The following is a 27387-nucleotide window of genomic DNA, read 5'->3' as shown; positions in this document are numbered from 1 at the left end:
TAACTCTTGGGCTTACGCGATTCTCTTGCCTCAGCCTCCCGAGTAGCTGGGACCACAGACGCCCGCCACAACGCCCGGCTATTTTTTGGTTGCAGTTTGGCCGGGGCCGGGTTTAGAACCCGCCACCCTCGGTATATGGGGCCGGCGCCCCACCGACTGAGCCACAGGCGCCGCCCAAGAGAAAAAAATCTTAAGGACGATTTTACTTTTTCCTAATTTGAATGCCTTTTCTTTCTTTTTTCTTAACTAAGTGCTCTGGCTGGGAATTCTAGTACTATGTTGAGTAGAAGTGGTTAGAGTAGGAATCCTTGCCTTGCTCCCAATCTTAGAGGAAAAGCTTTATCACTACTGAGTATGATGTTAGCTGTGGGCTTTTCATATATGAACTTTATTATTTTGATGTAAATTCTTCTATTCCTAGTTTGAGGGGTTTTTTTTCTTTGTAGAGACAGAGTCTGACTTTGTTGCCCTCGGTACAGTGCCGTGGCTTCACACAGCTCACAGCAACCTCCAACTCCTGGGCTTAGGCGATTCTCTTGCCTCAGCCTCCCAAGTAGCTGGGACTACAGGCGTCTGCCACAATGCCTGTCTATTTTTTTGTTGTAGTTTGGCCAGGGCTGGGTTTGAACCCACCACCCTCAGTATATGGGGCCGGCACCCTACTAACTGAGCCACAGGTGCTGCCCCTACTTTGAATTTTTAATCACAAAAGGGTGGGAACACGGGCTCCAAGTATTCATGCTGTGTTGGGTAGCAGCAAGGAGGGTCTGCTGGCTACCTTTACATTTGGTGTGGTGACAGTGAAGGACCCCTTGGGAGGTGCCTTGTAGCAAGACATCCTGTGGTGGTTTCCCAGCCAGGCTCAACTCTGTGAAGTAACCTTGCCAGCCAAGCCCAAGGCCTCCTGACTGCAGCCAGCATGGCCTGAGACAAAACCTGAACAGTATCCAGCCCATCTGGGTCCATGAAGGAGCAACACAGGAACACAGAGGAGCTGTGGCCAAAAGGTGGGGTAATGGGAGAGATGTGGTCAGGCAGGTGGAGAGGCCTGGACTGGAGACCTCCAGTCCCATCCATCCCTACTCCCAGGTGTCACCACCTACCTTATATAGAATTATATCATATAATGGCACACCCATAGAGGCAGAGGAGAGGCCTGCCCAGGTGGTGACACAGGCCCATCTAGGGCTCTGTGCGTCACAGGCCAAGAATGTCCTGCTTCAGGTGAAAGCTGCTCAGTCGCTGCTGCCACACATGACTTTATTTGTGAACCCCCCCGGGCACAGCCCAGACACACACAGAGCACAAAGGGGAAAGCACAGGGCAGTCACGGGGCATCTCCTGCCCTTTAGTCCCCACCTTTCCCATACCCCAGAGGGTCCTTTGAGAGCAGCCGTAAGATGCAGCTCCGGCATCAGGGGCCCAGCCCCTCCCTCCCCAGGCTGGTGAACAGGTTTGGGCTGCCAAGGTGTCCCTTCCAGCTGGGCCCAAGGCCAGTCGCAGACAATCTCCTCAGCAGCAAGGAGGGCCCCTTGCTGGGTCTGGGAGCCAACACTGTCCAGGCAACTCATGCTCCTGGATGTGACGACTGCCTGTCCATACAGTGCAGGGGCCAGGGGCCTGCCGTCTGCTGACAGCCCCACAACCCACCCAGGGCAATCTCTGCTCCTCAGGCTGAGCAGCTGTCGGGATGGCAGTCACTGGGACCAGGTCTTAGTGACCGGAAGCAGCCCACCCACAACACAGCGGGAGGGGACAGTACGTGGACAACTCCTCAGGCCCTAGTGTGGCCAGGGGCGTTCAGGGGCAGAGATCAGCGGAGCGCTCTCAGATGGTGGCGAGTTTTAATGGCAGAGCAGCTCACAGCCCTTTCCCCCAAGGCCAACTCCCTGCAGCAGACCAGGGTCAGGCCAGCAGGGAGACATTAAAAACCCAAATCCTGACAGGAAGCACATGAACCACACCAACACATATACTCAGGAGACCAACAAGACACTCGAGACAAAGACTCTCCCTGCCTCTGGCCAGAGTCCTGTCCAACAGAAGGACGTGGGCCGCAGCTCAGTTCATCCCATTTGTGCCCCAGGGGATGGGGAAAAGCTTCAAATTTAGACCTTGTACAGCGTCTGCAGCAGATTGTGGCGGGCAAAGGAACAGGATTCCAGGGCGCCGTTGGGCCTGTGGGGAAAGAAGGGTCAGTAAGTGGAAGAGACATCTCTTAGCCCCTGTAAGCTCAGGCTCTAGCAGGGCCTGTTTTCCAATGGTGGGGCCTTTTCTGTGCTGGATTCAATTTTCTTTTTTTTTTTTTTTTGGTTTTTTTTTTTTTGGCCGGGGCTGGGTTTGAACCCGCCACCTCTGGCATATGGGACCGGCGCCCTACTCCTTGAGCCACAGGCGCCGCCCTGGATTCAATTTTCTTAACTTTCACAATGACAGCAAAAGAGACATTAGACCCCTGCCTTTTACACAGTGGGGGGTAGGGTGTGCATGAGGCTGGGAGGTAGGGTGTCCCCAAGGCCACACAGCCCAGAGATGCCCAGAATGCCAGTGGCCCAGCCAGAATCCGGGGCCTCTGCTCTCTACGGGACACCTTTCAAGGGATCTTCCACCAGACACGGGGCTAGGGAGTCCTCAGTGGCTAGTAGCAGACATGTAAGACTGGGCCATTATAATCCCATCTCGGTTATAAGGAAAGGGCTGGCCACTGCTGCCATCAAGATGAGTCTCATTGCAGAGGAACAAACTGCATCAAGACCCCCACGGGGTGGAGCACAGCCAGGGCTAGCACTGAGGGCCTATGCATGACACCCACTATGGTTCCAAGTGCCCTGCGGCAGCTAGCTAGCTTTGAGCTCATGTGCTATGGGGACTTCCTTGTTCCTGTACCTGTCCCACTCCCCAAAAGGCACTAGGTTCACTATGGGTGACCCAACCAACTAGAGACAATATGGCCTAACCCCTGGTCAAGCAAATGTGGCACATAGGGCGGCGCTTGTGGCTCAGTGGGTAGAACACCGGCCCCATATACCAAGGGTGGCAGGTTTAAACCCATCCCTGGCCAAACTGCAACAAAAAAAATAGCCGAGTGTTGAGGTGGGTGCCTATAGTCCCAGCTACTCGGGAGGCTGAGGCAAGAGAATCGCCTAAGCCCACTGCCCACCAATGTGCCAGGACTGTCCAGTGCCCCTTGTAGAGTGTGTCCTCCCCAGGAGATACCCTTGGGGCTGCAGAGCACGGTGTGACCAGGGCTCCCCCGCTTTTTTTTTGTTGTTGTTGAGACAGGGTCCCACCCTATACCCCTGAGCAGAGTGCAGTGGGCAGAGTGCAGTGGGTAGCTCACCACAACCTCAGACTCGGGCTGCAGGCACCCTGCTGCCTCAGCCTCCGGAAGCTGCTGGGGTTACGGGCGCCCATGGTGCCCAGCTGGGTTTTTCCATTTTTTTCATGAGTCGGGGTCTCACTGTTGCTTAGGCGAGTCACGAACTCCTGAGCTCAAGCGATTCTCCCTCCTCAGCCTCCCACAGTGCTGGGATTACAGGCGTGAGCCACCATGCCCGCCCCCCCACCCCCCCGCTTTTTTTTTTTGAGACAGAGTCTCAAGCTATCACCCTGGGTAGAGTACCGTGACATCACAGCTCACAGCAACCTCAAACACTTGGGCTCCAGCGATTCGCTTGCCTCAGCCTCCCAAGTAGCTGGGGTTACAGGCACCCACCACAATGCCTGGCTATTTTTGGTTGCAGCCATCATTGTTGTTTGGCGGGCCTGGGCTGGATTTGAACCTGCCAGCTCAAGTGTTATGTGGCTGGCGCCTTAGCCGCTTGAGCCACGGGTGCCAAGCCATGACCAGGCCCTTTTAATCTGGGCTGCTGTGGGCATGAACACAGAATTGCTCCCAGAAACACTGCCGGGCACAGAATCTTCACTAGCAGACTTGGGTTTGGACACTGGCCTGGCCCTTTGCTAGTGTGTGACCTGGGCTAATGCTTAACCAACCTGGGTGCCAGCTTCCTCATCTGGGAAGTGGAGGCCATTTCATGTCTCCTCTCTCCACAGGAAAAGGCTTTGTCCCTAAGCCCCACCATTCTCAGCGGGGCAAAGGGCAGAAGGCTTACAAGGGTGGTAAGACACAAATTAGGATGCTGGCAGCCCAGGAAGCGCGAGGGTTGCCACAAGCCTGAGTGGAGGCAACCAGCTTGGCTGGGCCAGGACTCCCTGACCTTGCCAGGGAAGCTTCGGCCAACTGGAAGCCTGAGAGGGCCGCCTGGGTGAAATGACAAAGCCACACTCACTTGGTCATGAACGCCAGCAGCAGGGGTGCAAGGGCCTTGGGAAAGTAGTCCTGCTGCACCATATGGTTCAGCACCATCAGGGGGCCATACAGGTTGGCGATGGCCTTGATCTTGTCTTCACTCTATGAGGGGAACACAGCAAAAGGCGGGTGAGCTTCCAGGTCACCTGGGGGCTCTAGATCTCCACTATCTAGACTCTGCTGACGGTGCCCCATGACTGAGGTCCAGCTGAGATCCTATCAAGAAGATCAAGACAGCTGGGGCAGACTCAGGCCTAAGGGACACAGGGGAGTGATGGGATTGAGACCTGAGTAGGGAGGTGTTGGCCATATGCCTGAAGCAACGTCTGGTACACTCCTGCCTGTAGCCCTCCTGGGCCTGCAACCCCTCTGGTCTCACCTTGAGCAGACCCATGTGCACGAGGAGCCTGGTAAGGAAGGCGTTGGAGTTGAAGGAGGGTGAGCTGAAGGCCTTCTTCATCAGGGCATCTGCAGGGCAGAGACAGCAGTGGGGCCGGATGCCAGCCTGGGCCATGGGGCCTTCAGAGCCTCCTTCCCTCCTGCCATCCTGCCCTGAGTACAGAGTGAACGTGGGAGGGCACCAGGGGATGGACTCAGTCCATTTACTGGCTCTGACACTCTGGCCCTTCTCCATCCAGGCCTAACATATAAAATGGGCGTAGGGATGACACCCACTGTGCCCACCTCACACAGCAGACTGAGACATGGTAAGGCAGACCAGCACTGGGGAGGTTTCAGGTAACTTAGGGAGTTGAGGGGACCTGAACAGATTGTGCTAGGCTGTTCTGAGAAAAGGAACTCAGGCAACCCATTCCTGCAGGTGCCACAGGTAGGCTTTCAAGGGAGACCCCCATTCCTAGTCTTGCTTCCCATTTAACTGTCCCCCACTTCCTGCTTTGATGCCACCCATTGAGCACCAGTCCAGGAGAAAGCACCACGTGTATTTCTAGCGTCTAGGGGGCGTGCCCCAACTAGCCTACGTTACCGACTGCATCCTGCACTGCCGTCCTCACTGTGGCTTCGTCCTTGAACACAGATGACACCTTTAGGAAGGCAGAGACCACCTTTTCTGGGTCAGATGTGTCAGTCTAAGGATATGAGACAAGAGTGGGTTACAAGAGGCCAGAGCCCCAGGGTTTCGGCACACAGTGAGACAGAAGAGGCTTTGGGCCCATGACATGTGAGGATGGGCCCCACCTTACTCCATGCTGTCCCCTAAAAGCTGGGTTGGGTCTGGGAGCATGGCAGGATAAAGGAGTAGTGAAAATCTTCCCTGGGACACCATGGTGCACATCCCATAATGTGAAGAAAAATCCAGAACACACACAGTATTCATACGCAAGGAATACCTCAACTTCATGGACGACAGGGTAAAGTGGAGAAAAAAGTCAATGCCCAGAAACTGTGGGCATTTTAAGTGCCATATCCACTCATTGGAACAAGAGCATGAGAAGAGTTTTACTGACTCAGGCAAATGATGAACAGTGTTAAATGGAAATAGGAGGACACAAAAAGGCTCATATAATCTCATTTATCAAGTTAAAATACAGGTAAGGAGGATCACTTGAGGCCAGGAGTTCTTTTTTGAGACAGAGTCTGACTTTGTTGAGTGCCGTGGCATCACAGGTCACAGCAACCTCAAACTCTTCAGCTCAAGCAATTCTCTTGCCTCAGCCTCCCAGGCAGTTGGGACTATAGGCACCTACTATAACGTTCAGCTATTTTTAGAGATAGGGTCTTGCTGTGGCTCAGGTTGGTCTCAAACCTGTGAGCTCAGGCAATCCACCCCACTTGGCCTTCCTGAGTGCTGGGATTATAGGTGTGAGTCACTGCGCTTGCAGAGGCCAGGAGTTCAAGACCATCCTGGGAAATATAGTGAGACCTCATCTCTACAAAAAAATAATAAAACAGGGTGGCGCCTGTGGCTCAGTCAGTAAGGCACCGGCCCCATATACCGAGGGTGACGGGTTCAGACCCGGCCCCGGCCAAACTGCAACCAAAAAATAGCCGGGCGTTGTGGCGGGCGCCTGTAGTCCCAGCTGCTTGGGAGGCTGAGAATTGCTTAAGCCCAAGAGTTGGAGGTTGCTGTGAGCTGTGTGAGGCCACGGCACTCTACCGAGGGCCATAAAGTGAGACCCTGTCTCTACAAAAAAAAAAAATAATAATAATAAAACAAATTGGGCATGGTGGTGGGTGTCTCTAGTCCCAGCTACTCAGGAAGCTGAGGCAGAGGACTGCTTGAACCTAGGAGTTTGAGGTCGCTGTGAACTATAATGACGTAAGAAAATCAGCCCAAATGCCAAGCTGAATCTTGAGAGTCACCTGAGCCTCCATTTTGTCATCTATAAGACTAATGGGGTCTACATTTCAGGTTGCCAAGTACAGGTGCTGGCAGAAAGCAGGCACTTGATAATCACCTCTGTATGAAAGAACCAAACAAGTGAGGCTGGGGAGAGGGTAGCCTTCCAGTAATAAGCGGGTGACCTTTACAAGGGCTCTGGTCAGCAGAGTTGTTCTAGAAGCAGCTAGGTGGACAGAACATACAGAGAAAAGCAAGCAGTGGGCATGCACAGGCTAGAGTCTTGAGAGAATTCTCTGACCCTGTCCTCACGGGAAGTGGCCAGGCTGCCTGGAAGCCATGCATGCTCCCACTGGGGCGCAGACCTCCACAACCCCCAGATGTTGGCAACCCTCGTTTGTGGGTTTATGTTAAAAAACAACACTGAGGCAGGCTGAGCCAACCTGACCCCAGCTGCCAGTGTCACCTCCCAATCCTGAGTTCAGGTCACCCTCTTCTCTAGTGATCTAGGGGGGGAGCCAGGAAGTGCTGCTCTTACCTGCTGGGCTATCAATGTGGAGCTCTTGGGCCCAAGGCGTAGCAGCTTCTCTGGGGAGGGGAAGGCCAGGAAGGTAGAGACGTCTGCAGGAGGTGGGGAGGTCAGCACAGGAGCTGGCTCCTGAGAAGGGTAGCACAGGAGCTTTGTACAATTCCAGACCTCAGACCCCTTGGCCTGGCTATGTCCATCCCACACCCAACATGTTCAGCCCAGGATCAGAGTCTAGAATTCTCTCTTCCACTCAGCCTCAGTTCTCCATCTCTTTGGGTCACCCTCATGTGCTGCTCCTGGTCCAGGAGATTCTGGGGTGGGGGACTCATTATGGCCAGGTAGATCTTGGCCATGACACGTGACGCCCCATTGCCCCAGGAATGACCCGAGAGACACGCGTGCCTAAGGTGTACCCACCACACAGAGGTGAGTGCTACTCGCGAGCCTCTGAGGTGCTGAGACATTGATCAATTTGTTTAACTGCTCCATAAACCAGAGAAGAGTGTGGGGACCCTCGTCCAAACCCAAGTTCTCCTGGAGCTATATTTAGGAACCTGAGAGGGAATGAATGGGAGGCGTGGCAGCCTGACGCCACCAGCCCCTGGCCAGGCAAGGAACACCATAGTCCTAGCCACAGTCTCAGGAATGGGGGGCTGTCTCCAAGGGTCAGCAAGATAATCCCCTTGTGGGTAGATAAAACATTCAGAATTTCAATTTTGGCTATTTTTTACTCAATTATTTTAGAAATATTTTTTTATTTTTTATTTTTTTGTAGAGACAGAGTCTCACTTTACCGCCTTCAGTAGAGTGCCATGATGTCACAGGACTCACAGCAACCTCTAGCTCTTGGGCTTCAGCGATTCTCCTGCCTCAGCCTCCCGAGCAGCTGGGACTACAGGCGCCCGCCACAACGTCCGGCTATTTTTTGGTTGCAGTTTAGCCGGGGCCGGGTTTGAACCCGCCACCCTCGGTATATGGGGCCAGCGCCCTACTCACTGAGCCACAGGCGCCACCCTAGAAATATTTACATATGTTTTAAGATACATGCACACAGGGTTATAACCATCTCACAATTTACAACCGAACACACACATATCTACACTGGGTGAGCATCACTGCCTTGGGGTGATTTGCTTTTTACTTAACAACCTACAATCAAAGACCATCTGCAGCTGCTATACCCAGGTGGACCAGCTCCCCATGAAGATGCCTCCAGATCCAATCAGGGGACCAGGGCTGTGACGCTGGCAGATGGCCAGGCACTCACCCCGCTGTTAGGGTCCAGAATCTTCCTTGAGGGTGTGGTTGACTCCTCTCCCTGCCCTCTCTGCTGTGGTTCTTCCTCCTCCTCCTCCTCCTCCTCTTCTTCCTCCTCCTCCTCCTCTTCATCTCCTTCCTCTTCCTCCTCTGCTTCCTCTTCATCCTCGTCCTCATCATCACTGCAGAGGGAAGCTGGCTAAAGCAGACCTTCCCCACCTGCAGCCACTGGCTAGAGGCCTGGCTTTGTAAGCCTGGTGACCCCAGCCAGGGTGGGGGGAGACTCGGAGTAGCCCCTGCTCCCAGGGAACACGTCCCCCACTTGTTGTCACCCAGAGAAGCCCATGATATGGACACAGAAAAATCAAATCTTGTCCTGTTCCACAGGCTGCCCCAATCCCAGAGGAGGCAGAGAAAAGGAAGAAAGCCCTCTAGAGAGCTCTCAGGAGTGCTGCCCAGGTTGAGATGCCAGGGCAGGGCCACCATAACCTGCTGACCACAGGGAGCTACAGGTGCGGCAGATGGTGGAGTAAGGGGTCCCCATTTCCTTGGTCCATGGCCCTTTGAGCCCTCAGTTCCTAGCAGCAGGACAGGGCTGGGCATTAGGAGGTGTGACCAGGCATCTGACAGGAATGAAGACTTGGTGATCAGAAGGACAGAGGCAGCCAGGTGCTGGAGGCCCAAACCAACTGATCCAGAAGGTGATGATAGCTCCCCTACCTCTAACAGGCTTTGCAAACCTTGCAATCCATATTCTCTGCAACTATCTCTTCCTTCCTAGGAGTCAGACTCTTTATCTTTGAGATAGAGTCTCACTGTCACCCAGGCTACAGTGCCGTGGCCTCATAGCTTACAACTTCAAACTCTTGGGCTTAAGTGATTCTCTTGCCTCAGCCTCCTGAGTAGCGGGGACTACGGGCATCCACTACAACACTCAGCTAGTTTTTCTATTTTTAGTAGACACAGAATCTCTCTCTTACTCAGGCTGGTCTCAAACTCCTGAGCTTAAGCAATCCTCCCACCTCAGCCTCCAAGAGTGATAGGATTATAGGCTGAGCCATGGTGCCCAACCAACCATCAGATTCTTTTTTTTTTTTTGGAGACAGGGTCTCACTTTATCGCCCACAGTACAGTGCGTGGCATCACAGCTCACAGCAACCTCCAGCTCTTGGGCTTAGGCGATTCTCTTGCCACAACGCCCGGCTATTTTTTTGTTGCAGTTTGGCAGGGGCCAGGTTTGAACCCGCCACCCTCGGTATATGGGGCCAGTGCTCTACTCACTGAACCACAAGCGCCACCCTTTTTTTTTTTTTTTTTGAGACTGAGTCTCACTTTGTTCCCCTCAGCAGAGTGCCAGGGCATCACAGCTCACAGCAACCTCAAACTCTTTTTTTCTAACATTGTTATTTTTTTTTTTTTTTGTAGAGACAGTCTCACTTTATGGCCCTCGGTAGAGTGCCGTGGCCTCACACAGCTCACAGCAACCTCCAACTCCTGGGCGTAAGCGATTCTCTTGCCTCAGCCTCCCGAGCAGCTGGGACTACAGGTGCCCGCCACAACGCCCGGCTATTTTTTGGTTGCAGTTTGGCCGAGGCCGGGTTTGAACCCGCCACCCTCAGTATATGGGGCCGGCGCCTTACCGACTGAGCCACAGGCGCCGCCCAGCAACCTCAAACTCTTGGGCTTGAGCAATTCTCTTGCCTCAGCCTCCGGAGTAGCTGGGACTACAGGCGTCTACCACAACACCCGGCTATTTTTTTGTTGCAGATTGTTTTCCAGCTGGCTGGGGCTGGGTTCAAACCAGCCAGCCTGGGTATATGTGGCCAGTACCCTATCCACTGAGCTACGGATACCAGCCAACAGTTAGATTCTTAAGAACAGTCTTAAGAACATCCTCTTCTAGGTGCCTGCGTCTCTGACCCCCACCCTCCCTGTGCTCACCGTCCCCTGTACTTGCAGCCCTCACCACCCCAGGATCAGATCTAGCATCTCCCCTCCAGCGGCCTCCCCGACTCACCTGCTCTAGAGGGCGGCCACAGTGCAGTCTCCTGTGCGCCCCTTGTTGAACAAATAACAACTTAATTAATCTGCCTTATTCCCATGGGCCAGAATCCTCAACTGTCTTATCCTTATAGTCCTAATGTCTAGGACAGTCCTGGAACACTACAGGAGCTCAAGCAACGTTCTTGAATAAACCAATGTAGAAACAGATGAAGGATGGCCTGCCCTTTCCCCTTGGGCCTTGCCACCTGGAGTTCCCTACCTGAGGGATGCCAGCACCTTGGCCATGTGGAAACCATCCAGCACCTCCTGAAGCTGCTCACAGCCTTCTTCTCCAAGGGTGTTGCCTACTCGAGGGGAGGGCAGAGCAGTCAGGACAGGGTGGCAGGGCCAGTCCAGCAGATCTGTGCTGGGGCCACACCGCCCTGACTACCGTTGAGGTCCAGCTTCTCCAGCTTGGTCTTGTCTGCCATGGCCTCAGCAACCGCCAGTGCAGCATCCCTCTTGATCTCACAGAATGACAGGTTCAGCTCCTAAAAGCAAGAAGAAGTGGGGAGGTGGGCAGACACCCAGGCCAGGAGAGCAGGTCCGACCTACTCTCAAGCAAGGGCTTCCCAAGTGAGAATGAGGCAAGCTCTGTCCTCCAGATGAGTAACTCCAACAATAAATACAACAGCACGCAACCGATGATGGGCTGAGTACATCCCCTTTAATAATGAACACCTCTCTTTCTGTTCACTTAAACTACACCTTAATAACATTCACCACAGCCTTCCATTTTACAAAGAAACCGTGGATGGCAGGGAAATCTCAGGTGCAAAGTGGTAGAGCTGGGGTGTAGACCCCGGCCTCCCCCAAACCCCACCACCCATGAGCAGTAACCACAGAAGGAAAAGCCTAGACCCCAGAAGGAGGGAGTCAGGCATCCAGGCTGGTACCTTCAGCTTGGGTAGGCCCCCACGGATGGCATCTGCAATGGCAACGGCACCCTTGGAGCGCACCAGGCAGTCCCCAAAATTGATCACCTCCACCTGCCTCAAGGTCTTCAGGGTCTGCAAAGAGGAAGCAAGGGTCCAGAGTGAGGGCGCAGGCCTCACCCCAGCAGGTCCTGGGGGCCCTGGCAACATCACACCCATACCAGTCCCTCCACACAGTCCTCTTCTGTAGCCCTCCTCCCCTGCTCAGCTACCCTGTCACCTCAGCTATCTAGACCCCCAGCTAAACTCCCTCCAGCTGATCTGATTCCTCACATTACAGCCAGAACACTTCCTAAAGTGCAAATCTAGTCCTAGCACACGCTGTTTCACACCCCCAGGCTCCCAATTACTCGTGAGAGCATGTCTCAAGGAGTTAGCCTCGCCTCCCTCTTCCTCTCCTTCAACCACTGAACACACCCTGAACCCTGGTCCTGTCGAACAAGGACCAACCAAGCAAAGCTCCTGTCCCAAGTCTCTGAGTCCCCCACCTACCATTAACCACTTCACCCAAAACACCCCAACGCTCTTTGTACACAAAATCCACTTGTCTGTACAACTTAGCCAAAATGTGACCCCTTCTAAGAACCTACACCCACCTCTGCTAACACCTACAGTGGCAGGACCAGCCTTCTGTTGGGCCACGTTGCCCCAGAACACAGCGGCACAGCAGCCACTGCGTTCAGTGCTCCGTCACTGATCAGTGGCTTCCTTCCCTTCTTGAATTAGGGTCTCCTCAGAGGCAGAGTTTTTTTGTTTGTATACTTTGAAACAGAGCCTCACTCTGTCACCCTAGGTAGAATGCTGTGGCATCATCATAGCTCACAGCAACCTCAAACTCTTGGGTTCAAGTTATCCTCTTGCCTCAGCCTCCCAATGTGCTAGGCAGAGTCTTTGGCAACTCGGTGGGTCTGTGCTTGCTACCAACTGGACACTGGGCCTCAAAACACAGCTCCTGGGCCAGGCAGTGGTTCCCACCTTAGTCCAGCTACTAGGGAGGCTAAGGCAAAAGGACTGTTTGAGGCCAAGAGTTCAAGACCAACCTAGACAACATAGTGAGACTCCATATCTAGAAAAAGTAGATAAACAAAACACTGCTGCTGAGCAAATCCATGAGGAAAACAGACGGAGGAGCAGCCTTCTCCCGTGCAGCCTGAGATGAAAACCAGCACCAAGCACGAGGGGCGACATGCATCCAGGAGAGGCATCTCAGGATAAAGGCAGCATGAACACTCTGTCACTTAAGAAGGGCACACATGGGGCGGCACCTGTGGCTCAGTCTGTAGGGCGCCGGCCCCATATGCCGAGGGTGGCGGGTTCAAACTCGACCCCGGCCAAACTGCAACCAAAAAAAAAATAGCCGGGCGTTGTGGCGGGCACCTGTAGTCCCAGCTACTCGGGAGGCTGAGGCGAGAGAATCGCTTAAGCCCAGGAGTTGGAGGTTGCTGTGAGCTGTGTGAGGCCACGGCACTCTACCGAGGGCCATAAAGTGAGACTCTGTCTCTACAAAAAAAAAAAAAAAAAAGAAGGGCACACATTACCTCATGACATGGGACCCTGGACAGGACATGTTCAAATGAGCTGGATCCTGGGACACATACCAGGCGGGCAGAGCACCCAGACGCTGCCTACGGGTGTCCTGGTGCAGCCCCACCACATTCCCCTCACCTCTGCCATGGCCACCGCACCCTTCTCAGTGAAGGTGTTGTCATTCAGGTTGATAACTCGCAGCAAGGGGTTGATGGCAAAAGCCTGGGCCAGGGCAGTGACACCAGGGTGATTAATCCCATTCTGTGGCATGTGGACCTCCTCCAGAGTCCCGATGATCTGCATGGGCAGGAGGGAGAAAGGACAGACATGGCCCCGAGTACCAGTTGACCTCCAGCAGGCAGGACAGCAATGCCACACAGCGCACACGGGGAATGGCTGCCATTCAGCACAGGGAGGGGCTTGTCTGCGGTGCCTCGGCATGCACCTCCCAGCACGCTCTCGGGCATGGCTGCAGGAGGTCCTCTGTACAACCTCACAGCACCCAGTCCCTCCTTATCACAGTGACCCTCATCTTGGAGTATGGAAGCATGTTCTTGTCGGCACCAGCCTGAGCTCTCAAAGAGAGGACGCATCCCAGGCTCCACTGCTACCTGGGTGATAAGCCCGGCCTAGGTGCCTTCTGCTGTCCCCGGGTGCTCTGCACAGCGTTGGGGATGGGAGAGGTTAAAGATAATACAAGAAGGACAACCCAGGCAGGTTATGGGTCAGTTTTTTTTGTTGTTGTTGTTGCAGTTGTTATTGTTGTTTTAGCTGGCCGGGGCTGGGTTTGAATTCGCCCTGCCCCTGGCTATTGTATCTGTAATCTGCAACAAGTATACCTTGCTGTAAATCAGAGGGCAGATATCATCTGCCACTGGTGACAAAGTCGCAGGGATTTCTTTTTCTTTTTTTTTTTTTTGTAGAGACAGAGTCTCACTGTACCGCCCTCAGTAGAGTGCCATGACGTCACAGGACTCACAGCAACCTCCAGCTCTTAGGCTTACGCGATTCTCTTGCCTCAGCCTCCCGAGCAGCTGGGACTACAGGCGCCCAACACAACGCCCGGCTATGGGATTTCTAATGCTGCTGAGGTTCATTGTCTACACTCACAATCGAAGGTCACACCATGTATTTTAGCTACCTCAGGGATAACAATATGCAATTTTCCCCATCCATGTTCACAGACCCCCTAAATTTTATGCACAGACTGAGGAATCCCATAGACCCCAGGTTAAGAACCCCATTTGAAGCACCCAGAGGAAACCTCACACTGGAACATGACCAGTGTACTGGGGCCAGCAGGCCAAGAGAAGAGGGGATCCAAGGAGAGCAACCGGCCCCCTCTATCTCCCAGACAGCAGGAACTGCCCCACAGGCAAGGGGCCAGTGAGGCACAAGGCAGACATCTGCTATATCCAGTCCCCACTGCAGTGAAGGAAGTGCCTGCAAAGGCAGTTTTGCAGCCGCTCCACACACAGGAACGCAGGGCGCAGCTCTGGGTTGAGCAGTCAGGGCTGCATCAATGCTTATTGCTGAAGAAAACACTTAAATTAAGAGGATGCCAGACCCCAAAGTTCCCAGTCTCATGAGGGAAAAGTGTGGCCTTCTCCTGGCACTCATCTTCGGGGACTCAGCAGTGTCCTAGAGGGATGAATGAATGACATGGGGGCAGGAGATGAGGTCATCTGAGAGAACCTTGTTTGGGCCTGAGGATGCTCCATCCTGGCTCCCTGTCTCCAGAGGTGTGAAATGTTCCTTCTCCATGCCCACACCAGGGGCTGTGCCCAGCTGCCCTGAGCACTCCCACCCTCTCACCCCACCTCCTGTGCGCTGGGCACACAGCCCCAACTGATCAGAGCGACCTGCCCTGCCAAAGCCTCAAGGCAGTTGCATGATGGGAACTCAGGCCTACTTTGAATGAACCAACAGGCTCAGGGGGGATGCAACTCTCCCCGGAGCACTTGGCTAAGGACTGCTGTCGGTGCCTTAAGCCAAGTGTGCCTCAGGGCCTGGTGGGGCAGGATGGACAGAAACCACTTACCCCAAAAGCTTCTGCCAAGGCAGTGGCTCCATCGTTTTCCAGCCGATTTCTGCCAGCCACAAAGACCTTCAGGGTCAGTGGCTTACCTTGGGCACTGGATTTCCGGTAACACTCGATCAGAGCTGCAGCCAGGATCTATGGGGAAAGGATGAGGGGTCCAGGCCATGGGCAGGGCAGCCACTGCCTTTGAACTGATCAACATTCCACGCCACTCCCCGGTGCAGGATGTGGGGTTACAGAACCGCTAACAGCACTAAGGTCACACCTTACATGTGCCAAATACGTTACAAAAGGCTTTTATATCTAGCACTTTCTCTGTGTGTCACACTGCCTGTGGGGAGGACCAAGAGCAGGGAGACTCCATACTGACTGGACATGAAGCCAGGTAAAGTGGAGAGTTCCCTGCTCAGCTCACTGCACTGTCAAAAGCTCCCTGCTAGGCTTGGCGCCCGTAGCATAGTGGTTACAGTGCCAGCCACATGCACTGAGGCTGGCAGGCTCAACCTGGCCCAGGCCAGCTAAACAACAACTGCAACAACAACAAAAAATAGCCAGGCATTGTGGAGTGCACCTGTGGTCCCAGCTACTTGGGAGGCTGAGGGAAGAGACTCGCTTAAGCCCAAGAGTTTGAGGTTTCTGTGAGCTGTGATGTCATAGCACTCTACTACGGGTGATACAGTGAGACTCTATCTCAAAAAAAAAAAAGAAAGGAAAGAAAAAGAAAGAAACTACATCTTCCAGCTTCTCCTCCACACTCCACAACATCCAAGGGAAGTGGACACTGAGACTGCAGCCCCAGGGCACCCATCCGCTACACACCGGTGCCTGGGCACAGCAGGGCTCACCTGCTGGGTGTAAAAACCTAAACCCAGATTGGCCTGGCCTTGGTCTGGTGCAAGAGGTAACTCGTACCCTGGTTACCCCAAATAGGCATTTAAAAATGCTGACTGGTCAGTGGGAATCAGCCCACAGTAAACGTGACATAAAGGACTTACAAGCTAGTGCATGTAGGCGAGAAATAGCATTTAAAGAGCACCCACTGGGTGCCAGCATCAAAACCAGACTAAGGGGTGTCATCCTTACTTTACAAACAAGGATGTTGAGAGTAAATCAGCCCAAGTCACACAGCAGATGCTCAGCAGAAATGTGAATGGCAGGTGAGTTGATCTGACTCATGGCATAAGGGCCTGAGAGTATTCACAGCTGGCCTCAAGGAAGACTCAGATCAGGGTAAGACCCACCCAGCTCCACAGTGGTGGCAACCGTGGGTCACACGTGTGCTCAAGGTAAAGGCTTCAATGTTCTGCTGTAAACCAGCCTCTGAGGAATTTTCTCAGAGGGGCAACCAACTGTGCTAGTTCTCTCCCACTCTCCCCAGCTTCTCTCTGAAGCCCCTGCAGTGAGGGCCTTGACTGTGGTAGGAGTCCAATGTGGAGGAGATTCCAGGTCTGGAGAGTTCCCAAGCACAGGGCCACATTCCATTCCCTCTGGATCCCCTCGCTCCTTCTATTCCCATGGTGCATGGCACGTAGACCACGCTTAATACACACTGCCTGGAAGGAATATGTTCCAGAGCACCTGCAGGCCTTGGTCGCATACCCAGACCCTGGTACCTGGGGTGTCTAAGAGGTGTGGGTCAGTAAGGAACCCTTAGGTCCAACCCCATCAGGGGTGAAGAGGCAGCAGGGCCTGAAAAGGCAAACTCTGGGTGAGCAGGTCTGCCAGGGAGGCACCGTAGCTGTGGGCTTCCAAACTTGGACTCCCCACGTCATCTCACTGCAAGTATGGGACAGGCCAGCCCAACACCGGCTGGCTGGGGCAGCTCACTAAGCTGGTTCCTGGCACCACTAGATGGCAGAGGTGAGGCCATGGGAGGCATCTCCGGCTCTCCCGGCACCTCCCTTCTACTCTAAGCTGGCTGTGCCTAGTTTCTGCACTAATGCTAACATTTTTATGCATCTGAACACAGGGACAGCTTACTGCCCAATTTGACTGTCCCTGCTCGCACCCTCTGGCTCAGAACCATCCTGTCCCATGCTAGCTCTGTGATCCACCCAACTCCATCTAAGACCAAGTTTACTCACGCGGAAGGGGAGGAAGGCACCACCTACCTTTCAGTGTGGTGGGAAAATGAAATTAAAGTAGTGGAGTACTTAAGGCCATGCATATGACACATCTCCAGAAAGATGCCCCACTTGCTACTCCCCTCCTCCCCTTGGTGAGACTGTATAGAGGGAAGGGTGCAGTCCAGTGTTTCTCAGCCCTGGGGCTCAAGAGTCAGGACCGACTTAGGATGAGACAGACCAGGGCAAGTGTCCCTCAGTGCCAGGTTCTGAAAAGCAAAGAAGCTCCCTCCTTCACTGACCAGCCTGACTTACTAGCAGGACAGGGACAGCACCCCAGGCAAGAACCTGTCCAGGAATAATGGTGAGGTCCGACTGTGCCTCCCCTCCCTTTTGGGGCTGCCTCCTCTGCCTGTGTGCCAGGCCTCCCCCTGGCCCTGCCAGCTGCTGCGAGGGACAATAGGTGTAGGATGCCCTGAGCCCTGTGTTCTGCAGAGCCAGCAGGCTGGAGCAGGTACGCAGCAGCACCGCCTCCACGTTGCCAAGCCAACACAAGGACGTGGGATGGTTGCTTAGCAACCCCACCCCCATGGACTCTTCTCCCACTGGCCACAGCTGCTGCCTTTGAGGCCTTTCTCTTTTGAAAATGATGGGCCAACCATCCCAGATGGTGATAGTTGGGCTAGAACACATGCTTCAAATGATGTGGATGTAGCTGGGGACTCAACAGGGAGGGCAGAGAGGGCCACTGCACTCACCTTGCCACCGCCGATGCCCATGCCGCAGTTGTTGAGCTTGAGCTCATGCAGGGTGAAGCAGGCTGAGCTCTTGAGCAGGGCCTCGAAGCCTTGCACACCATCAGGCCCAAACGCATTGTCACTCAGGTCCAGCTCCACCAACTGGGCTCCTGCTGTGATGAGTCCCTCCCCTAGAGAGATCTAGGCATAGACAGAGCTCATGTCAGATCCACAGATAACCGGCAGCTGCTGTTTCTGTACCAGGCCCAGCTCTGCCTTCAGAAGCCACCAGGCTAGTGGGGAACTGGCACAGACAGACCATTTCAGTGTAGCGTTTTCCATATTATACACCCAAGACTAGAAATCCTGCAGAGGCTCCACTCTCAGCCAGGGAGTGGGGCTTATACGTGCCCACTGGGCTGGACTGGGAAGACTCCCTGTAGGAAGTGGCAACTGAGTTCAGTCTGGATGAGAATCAGCCAGTCAACCTAAAAAGATTCCAGGCAGCTGAACTGAAAACAATGAGCAGAGAGACATAAGCTTGACATAGCAGACTGTGTGCCTGGGGACAAGCAGGGAAGGACTCCAGAAGAGGCTGAGGCTAGAAGGCAAGTGAAGCATCAGCTCAGCCAAGAACCTTAACCACTGGGCTAGGAACTGACTGTAAAGCCGAACGTGAGAACACAGGCTTGGAGAAGGCTGCGGGCCATGTGAGGTAGCAACACAGGCAACGGGGAAGAGGCCTCCCAGCTGGTGCTGTGACAGGTACAGGAGAATAAACTGAGCCTGGTCAGAGGGGTAACGTGCAGAAGCTGGGGGTCCTGGGTATGTGTGGGGTGGGGCACCACAAACGCCTGCAGAGCTCTCTGTGGTGACTCAGAGGATGGAGGTGGCCATGTCCACAGCTATGGATCAGATATGGCAGGAGGGCTGCAGAGACTTAGGCCTTCTGACCCCCCACCAAGAGAAATGGGTAGAGGAAAGAAGCTCTGCCAGAGACTGGGAACAGAAACAGGGCTAGGCAGGTGGTTCCTGGACATAGGAATACAGGAGGGGAGATACTGTGCCCACCACCGCACCCCACCCCACCCAGGGCACAGAACGGTCACCAAGGCAATGTGTACTGTTCTCCCACCGCACCCTGTGCCACCTGGCCCAGACCAGGTTCCAGCACCCAAAGCTGTTCACCTGTTGTGGACCCCTCCACCTTTCCCATATTTCACACCATCTGCTGACCTCAAGTTCTTACCCCCCCTCTAATGATTCATTCTCATGCTAAGAATACAGAGATAAGGATACCTCCTCAAGGCTCGAGGACATTAAACGCTAAAATTTAATTAAATAAATTAATTTATAAATAAATTAAATGCATATTTCTGTGAAAGTCCCACAGAAATATGCAAAGGGGAGTGTTCTTTATACTTTTCTCCAACTGGGAATCTTTTACTCACAACCACTCAGGTGAATTTTACTTAACCCACACTCTAAACTGTAGCCTCAGGTGGAATGGCCTGCCCTTCCAAGCTGGCACTAACTCCACCAAGTCCTCCAAGGGCTTTCTCAGTCCCTGACAGGGAGCCTCTCTTAGGACCAGTGTGGACCTCACAGCCGATGACCCCGAGGTGTCTGCTGCATGAAGCTCTTTACAAGTGAGGCTGGTGCATAGACAACCCCAGACCTCCATGCTGGCCAGAAGAATGAAGGCCTGAGATGGAGCCCAGCATGGCTAAGGTGAGGGATGCGATGACATTGGTGAGCAAGCACACTAAGCATCACACAGATGCCAGGCCCTGGGCCAGGAGGTACTGAGAGGCTGCCTCTTGCCAGCCTGCCCCCTTCCCTGGAGTCCCAAACTGTGTTCTGTTCTGTGCGATGCCCCCTCCACACATGTACATGCACACGTGCACTCAGGGTAGGAACGTGACCCAAGCAAGTCTGAGCCCCAGGAGGGGGGAATGGGACATGGAGAGAGAGGAAAACCACTGTGACGAGAACCAAAGCAAAGGGTGGCGCCTGTGGCTCAGTGAGGGTGGCGGGTTCAAACCCAGCCCCGGCCAAACTGCAACAAAAAAAATAGCTGGGCGTTGTGGCGGGCGCCTGTAGTCCCAGCTGCTCGGGAGGCTGAGGCAGGAGAATCGCCTAAGCCCAGGAGTTGGAGGTTGCTGTGAGCTGTGTGACGCCACGGCACTCTACTGAGGGCAATAAAGTGAAACTCTGTCTCTACAAAAAAAAAAAGAACCAAAGCAAAAAGAATAGTATAGAGAAAGAAAAGGGCCAAAGAAGAATAGGGATGGCCACGCAGGCTGTACAGATGGGAGGTCATGAGGAACAGGACTGCAGGGGGCAGGGATGTGGCACCAGGAAAGCAAGAGCAATCAAGCCATGTTGGGGGTGAAATCCACAGCTAGCCAAACCCCAGGGTCCTTGCCTTGGCTCTCCGTCCCCCAATCCAAGTCCTCACCCTGGTGCCCCCTCCCTGTTATCTCTGTGCTCCCACCCACATCCCCTGGCGTGATGCAGGGCACATGCCAGGCTTCCCTGGCTTCCACTGCAGCATCTCAGTCACCCACAGGGTTACCTGAGTATCTAGAAAGAACAAGGTGTGAGAAAAGGTCGTAGGAATTGCAAAGGGCTCCCTGTGCCTGGAGGGGGCAAGCAGCTTGTTCACTTACCAGAGCTGCTGGGATCTCGGAGCGCAGCCTCCCCGTGAACATGTCACTCCAGTGGCACCGCTGCAGCAGAAGGAGGGAGAGAAGGGTTAGCCGGAGACGGGCCCCTCAATTCGGGCCTTGTCAGCAAAAAGCTAGACCCATTCTGACTGAAGCTGCTAGAGGACCTGGAGGCCCTTCCTCAAGTCAAGCTGTCCCCAAGAGCCACGAGGGGCTAAACAGTAGTGCTAGGAAAATCTCTATCTGCCGAATCTTTTGGATGGACACGTGATGTCATTTGGGGTGACAGAAGAACAAGAAAGTAAATGACATGCCAGCTGGTCAGGCGCAGTGGCAGAGACTGTAGTCCCAGCTACTCAGGACGCTAAGGTGGGAGGATCACGTGAGCCCAGCATTAATGCCACTTCATCCTGGGCAACAGAACAAGACCCTGTCTCTAAAACAAAATAAAAATTGGGCCAGGTATGATAGCTCACACCTGTAATCCCAGCACTCTGGGAAGCCGAGGCAGGTGGACTGCCTGAGCTCAGGAGACCAGTCTGACCAGCCCGTCTCTACTAAAAAAAAAATAGGAAAACTAGCTGGGCACCTTTAGTCCCAGCTACTCAGGGCTGAGACAAGGGAATGGCTTGAGCCCAAGAGTTTGTAGTTGTTGTGAGCTCTGAAATCACAGCATTTCAGAGTGACAGAGTAAGATTGTCTCAAAACAAACAAGCAAACAAAAACAAAATAAAAACTAAAGAAACCAAAACCAACATGGGTTTCAGCATCAGGGACATTATTCTTTTTCAGGTGTCTTTCAATCACTCTGACCACCTTTAGCAGATGGCCAGTCTGAGGCTGAGGGGCTTGCCCACCTCTCTACCTCCAGCCCATTTGCCTTTTTAACAAAGGAAGAGCAGGCCTCAGACTCAGAGCCTTTAAAGCGGCAACGGCATCAAATTAGAACTCAGTAACACTATTTTATTTCCCTTATTGTAAGGGAGGGCAGTTTTCCATTTATAGAAGTAATGTTTGCTTTGAAATCACTTAAAAAGTTAGCTGATTTAAAGAAAAGTATCAGGGGCTGGCATAGAGGCTTATGCTTGTAACCCTAGCACAGAGGCACCTTGAAGGTTTGGACACAGGTTGGGGGTGTGGTGGTGTCAGGAGAAGCTTGTCCAAACCAGCCTGGGCTTGCACCCCCTGCAGATCTCACCTTCAACTCCGACTTCTTCTCTAAGGCCTTGGCAATGACCCTGGCTGCTTCGACGCCCACTGTGTTGCCCTCCAGACGTAGAGCCTCTAAGCCATCAAAGTCTTCAATCTCTTTAATCACATCTTTAGCTGCCAGGGATGAAAAGAACCTTAAACTTTTGGAGCCATAAACAGCTAAGGCAGGAGAGAACTTAGCAACCACCATGCCACTCAACAGTTACATACAGTGCACCTACCCCGTGCTGAGCTGTGGCATACACAGGAGACAGAATGGCTCACAGTCGAGAAGGGGACAGAGCTACGCAAACAATTCCTCTGTAATGAGTGCTAAAACAAAGCATGTATATTTCACTTTGGGGGTTTAAAAAAATTTTTTTTATTAACTCAGAAGTTCTTACCAATGGGCACCTGTATTTGATTAGGAGTATCCAATGTAGGTTAAAACAAAAACAAAAACAAAAAGGAGGGGCCGGGTATGGTGGCTCACACTTGTAATGCTAGCACTCTGGGAGGCCGAGGCATGTGGATGGCTTGAGCTCACGGGTTCAAGACCAGCCTGAGCAAGAAGCGAGACCCTATCTCTAAAAATAGCTAGGCGTTGTACCTGGCGCCTACAGTCCCAGCAACTGGGGAGGCTGAGGCAAGAGAATCACTTAAGCCCAGGATTTTGAGGTTGCTGTGAGCTATATGATATCACAACACTCTACCAAGGGCAACAAAATGAGGCTGTCTCAGAAAAAAAAAAAAAAAACAGAAAAAGAAAAAGGAGACAGGTTGGGCGCACTTGTGGCTCAGTCAGTAAGGCGCCGGCCCCATATACCGAGGGTGGCAGGTTCAAACCCAGCCCCGGCCGAACTGCAACAAAAAAAATAGCTGGGTGTTGTGGCGGGCGCCTGTAGTCCCAGCTACTCAGGAGGCTGAGGCAAGAGAATCGCTTAAGCCCAGGAGTTGGAGGCTGCTGTGAGCTGTGTGATGCCACAGCACTCTACCGAGGGCCATAAAGTGAGACTGTCTCTACAAAAAAAAAAAAAAGAAAAGAAAAAGAAAAAGGAGCCAGGCACGGTGGCTCACACCTGTAATCCTTACACTCTAAGAGGCCTAGGCAGGTGGACTGCCTAAGTTCATGAGTTCAAGACCAGCCTGAGCAAGAGGAAGACCATGTCTCCATTAAAAATAGAAAAACTAGGCTCAGTGCCTGTAGCTCAGTGGTTAGGGCGCCAGCCACATGCACAAGGCTGCAGGGTTTGAGCCTGGGCCGACCTGGGCCTGCTAAACAACAGTGATAACAACAATGAAAAAAATTGCTGGGTGTTGTGGCGGATGCCTATAGTGGTGGCTACTTGGGAGGCTGAGGCAAGAGAATCGCTTAAGCCCAAGAGTTTGAGGTTACTGTGAGCTGTGATTCCACGGCACTCTGCCTAGGGCGACATAGTGAGACTCTGTCTCCAAAAAAAAAAAAAAAAAAAAGAAAAGAAAAACTAGCCAGGTGTTATGGCCAGCACCTGTAGTTCGAGCTACTCAGGAGGCTGAGGCAGGACGATCCCTTGAGCCCAGGAGCCTGAGGTTGCTATGAGCTAGGCTGATGCCACAGCACTCTACCCAGGGCAACAGAGCGAGACACTGTCTCCAAGAAAAAAAAATTCCAGCTCTGCTACTTACCAGATGTGTGGCTTTGGGCAAATTACTTAAGTCTCTTAAGTCTATTTTCCTCATTTATAAAACAATAACATTCCCACCCACAAGAATGATGTGAGGATCAAGAGGTAAAAGCACACTGAGGACCTTTATATATCTTCGGGCCCTGCAGAGATCTTAGGACTGTCTATCACCACATTCCCAGCAACATAGGACTCAGCAATCTCTGATTTGGGCAAAGGGAGCAAGGCTGTCTACACAAAGTGACAACCAGGCAAGTCCAGACCAGTTTCCCTTGTTGGGCCACAACCCTGAGGACTGATGTAAGTACCTGAACTCTTAGATGCTGGAGGATTCCGGATTGCTCAGTGCCAGCTGACCATTGGCCAGGCATGAAAAGACAGGGTCTGTTTTCTGGTCCCTAGTTCTTGGTGGTCCTTGTGCCTGTACACACACAGGCACATCCGTCCCTCTCCCAGGGGCATCTGGTTGCATGAACCAGCACCTCCCAGGAGGGCCCCCGATTGCTGCTTTACCACAGCTCCACAAGGGCCTCAGCACTGGAGGCAGCAGCAAATATTCCCCGACTCACCTGGGATGATGGAGGTAAAGGGAGGGTACACCAGGTCTGAAGTCAGAAGTCAGGGGCTAGACCCCTGAGTCTGCTGCTAACTGTGGCTCCTCATTACCTCCCCTTCTTCTGAGAGATAAAGGCATCCTACACAAAGGGATGCCCACTGCAGACCCAAGGAGCAGCAGGGGAGCCTGCATGTGCTTCTGGGTGAATGATCTTTTAGCCTCACTGTTAGAATAGGCCCAGTGATACCTCTCAGATCTGCTAATATAATGGAAACAACGTAGCTAAAAGAGCCTAACAACTATTGAGTGTTCACTGCACTCCCTTCCTTGCCCTCTACAAGAACTCACCATCTTCTGCAGTGTTGAGTTTGAGGCTCTTGCCCTTGAAACTCAGTTGTCCCCCAGCCACCTGGGTTTTGGCCAGTGTCTCTGCCAACTTGGCAATGTCTTCAGAGGCCATGTTGGTCACAACGGTGGGCTCCCCTGGAGATCTGCAAACTGAGGAGGCTAAAGCTTTATTAAGAAAGAGGAATCTCGGGCGGCGCCTGTAGCTCAGTCGGTAAGGCGCCGGCCCCATATACCGAGGGTGGCGGGTTCAAACCCAGCCCCGGCCGAACTGCAACCAAAAAATAGCCGGGTGTTGTGGCGGGCGCCTGTGGTCCCAGCTACTCGGGAGGCTGAGGCAAGAGAATCGCTTAAGCCCAGGAGTTGGAGGTTGCTGTGAGCTGTGTGAGGCCACGGCACTCTACCGAGGGCCATAAAAAGTGAGACTCTGTCTCTACAAAAAAAAAAAAAAAAAAGAAAGAGGAATCTCTAGGCTCCACGCCTGTAGGTCAAGCAGCTAAGGCACCAGCCACATACACCAGAGCTGGCAGGTTCGAATCCAGCCCAGGCCCACCAAACAACAATGACAACTATAACCAAAAAATTGCTGGGCGTTGTGGCAGGTGCCTGTAGTCCCAGCTACTTGGTAGGCTGAGGCAAGAGGATCGCTTAAGCCCAAGAGTTTGAGGTTGCTGTGAGCAGTCACACGGCAAGGCGACAGCTCCAGACTGTCAAAAAAAAGAAAGAAAGAAAGAAAGAGGACTCTCCTGGGGGCCCTGGTGGTGAAGGCAGGGTAGGATGCCAGCTATTGTCAGGGGCCTGACTCCCTCTCCTGCTATGAAGATGCTAAGATCTAAACCACTGGGAGAAATGCAAATAGCATTAGGGAAAGAACAATTCTAGAAAGGTGGAAGAGAAAGTAAAAGAGCAGAAAAATCAGGTTTTAGCCTGGGAAGATTTACCTCCTCGCTATAAATCCCCCTCTACCAAACGGCCCCAGCCGGAACACCCAGCAAAACCATGTGAATCGCCCATTTTCCAGATTGCCCCATGAATGGCAGTCAAATCCTAAACCAATGGCTACCAAGAGTCTGCCCCAAGAACACACCTGTCTGATCATCTTGGCTACTCTCTGTTTGAGGTTCCCACTCCTCAAACAGGACATAGATGGCTATGGGATCCAGGTCATCCATCCCAAGGAATGCCCCACCATCCACTCTGGCATGACTCTAGGGGTGGGGCACAGGGGTCAGCCCACCTCACTTCTGATTTTAACCCTGGCCAGGAGACTGAGCAGGCCATGGTGGCCCTCAGAGTTCCTAGGAGACCAAAGGCATCTACATCACAACAGCCATCATCACAATAGGCCAGGGACAAAGTTGAGGAGAAAAAAGAGCTTCCAGCCTGGGGCTGAGCAGGCTGACAGAATGGGTAACTCCATCTCCCCTTGGGGGAAGGGAAGGGAATAAAGGGAAACCAAGGAAAAGTAGTATGGGGGGACAAACAGAATGTACTGCCTCCAACCTCCTCACCTGAGGACACAGTTGTGGCAGGGTAGGCCCCCTCATCCTCTCACACCTCCCAGGCTTCCTCTGGACTCAAACAGCCAGTTTCCCATCCCTTCTCATTTTATCCCTTATCACCCTGGTTTGTCTATATCTGTTTATCAATAAGCATGAATTATTATTGAGGCCTCCACTCATTCATGTGACAACACATTTATTGGGTAATTCTATGTGCTAGACAGAAGTACAGCAGTAAAGAAAACAAAAATCCTGCCCTCCTGAAGCCTGTTTTATAAACAAGATATTTCGTATGTTAGTGATAAGACTAGAGAAGGGGGTCAGCAGTTTTCTTTCGGGAGGAGGCTGCAATTTAAAGTGGAATGCTTAGAAGAATAATTAAATAAAGACCTGAAGGGTATGAGGGATTGGCCTTGCAGACATCTGGGGGAACAGTGTTCCTGCAAAGGGAACAGCAAATGCAAAGGCTCTTGTGGGGGAAACGAGGCTGGAGCCCAGACAGGGAAGAAAAATTGAGGTAGGAGAAGAAAAAAGAGAGTTAAAGAGGGGCCCAATTCACAAAGGCCATTTGAAGTACTGTGGCTTTCACTCCAAGTGACCACTGGAGAGTTTCTAGCAAAGAGGCATGATCTGACCTACATGTTTTGACAGAATCACTCTATCTACATAGGGCTTGGCATGTGAAGAAGGTGCTCAACACAATGATGGGATGAAACTGAATAAAACCTCACCAGAGGTTTACCCCACTACCTCTTGCAGTGCTGGGATGGCATGATTTGAGGCTACAATAGTGGTGGTGGGTATGGACTAGGGACAGAGAACTTCTCAGCTGGAAGGGGTCCCATGCCCCAGCCCTGGATGCACATGCACTCCCCAACACCTGGCTACTTTAAAGACTAAGAAAATGGAGCACAGAGATAGGAGTTGATTTGTCTAAAGACAAACGGTTAATATGGAAACGTCCCCTCCCTTCTCCGCAGCAACCTCGGAGGCTCCCTAAGGTGCACATCCACGCTCGTGCACAGAGTCAGCGCTGACTCACACCGATCCCAGGAACAGCGACGCGGGCCTGGTTCCCCCGCGGGCGGGGGCCTATTGGGAGGCGGCGGACCGCGGCAACACGCGAACGCAAGCGGTCATTGACAAGCCGGCAGCGCGGGAGCCCCATCCGGGCTGCCCGGCGGACTCGCACTGCCTCCAGCTGACACCGACGCTAACACGAGACGCCACTGCTGGCAGCTTCGGGCTGGGCGGCCCTGGCGAGTCAGACGCCTTCTCCAGGCCTCAGTTTCCCCACTTGTGGAAGGGGCCACCGCCGCTCAGCGCCCCCACTTACTCCAACACCCCCGCTGAGCTCGGCCGTCCGAGGCGCAACGGAGAAGGCCGAGGGGGCGCACACCTTCCTGGTCCAGGTGCAGAGCCGCTCCGCGCCCCCACCCCCATCCCAGAGGACAGGATGACAGGGGAAGCGAGAAGGACCCTGACCCTACCGTGAATAGGCGGCACCGCCGCGTGGGGCGACCCGAGCGCGCGCGTCTGCTCGGCCGGGCGGGGAGCAATTTAGGGTCCGGGTCAGGTCAGGTCGGGGTCGCCACCTCCAGGTCCAGCGGCCCCGACGCCCGGCCCTCCAGTCTACCCGCCCTGCCGGGGCTGCTCGTCACCGCGTCTCTGCCACCACCTGCTCTCCGCACGGCGGCGGATGATGGCGGAGGAGGAG

General features: G+C 53.3%; 1 protein-coding gene across 3 annotated transcripts; it reads right to left on the bottom strand.

Moving 5' to 3' along the window:
• Positions 1-1243: 1243 nt before the first annotated feature.
• RANGAP1 (Ran GTPase activating protein 1) lies at positions 1244-27387 on the bottom strand. Of its 3 annotated transcripts, none has more exons than XM_053582454.1 (16): positions 27161-27387; positions 24172-24321; positions 21611-21738; positions 20416-20475; positions 17765-17944; positions 14944-15078; positions 13041-13199; positions 11337-11450; positions 10832-10931; positions 10661-10745; positions 8408-8579; positions 7150-7269; positions 5298-5400; positions 4692-4780; positions 4293-4414; positions 1244-2178 (listed from the first exon to the last, which is right to left on the bottom strand). In XM_053582454.1, the coding sequence occupies exons 2-16, from the start codon at positions 24281-24283 to the stop codon at positions 2109-2111; spliced, it is 1749 nt and encodes a 582-aa protein (XP_053438429.1). In that variant the 5' UTR covers positions 24284-24321; positions 27161-27387; the 3' UTR covers positions 1244-2108. The 3 variants fall into 3 exon arrangements, with proteins under 3 accessions (XP_053438429.1, XP_053438430.1, XP_053438431.1); XM_053582455.1 differs by having other exon boundaries at positions 24172-24314; XM_053582456.1 differs by lacking the exon at positions 27161-27387 and adding an exon at positions 21846-21936 and having other exon boundaries at positions 24172-24311.

The sequence above is a fragment of the Nycticebus coucang genome, chromosome 3 (genome assembly GCF_027406575.1).
Source record: "Nycticebus coucang isolate mNycCou1 chromosome 3, mNycCou1.pri, whole genome shotgun sequence".
Classification (NCBI taxonomy): domain Eukaryota; kingdom Metazoa; phylum Chordata; class Mammalia; order Primates; family Lorisidae; genus Nycticebus; species Nycticebus coucang.
This window is presented reverse-complemented; position numbering and strand designations above follow the sequence as displayed.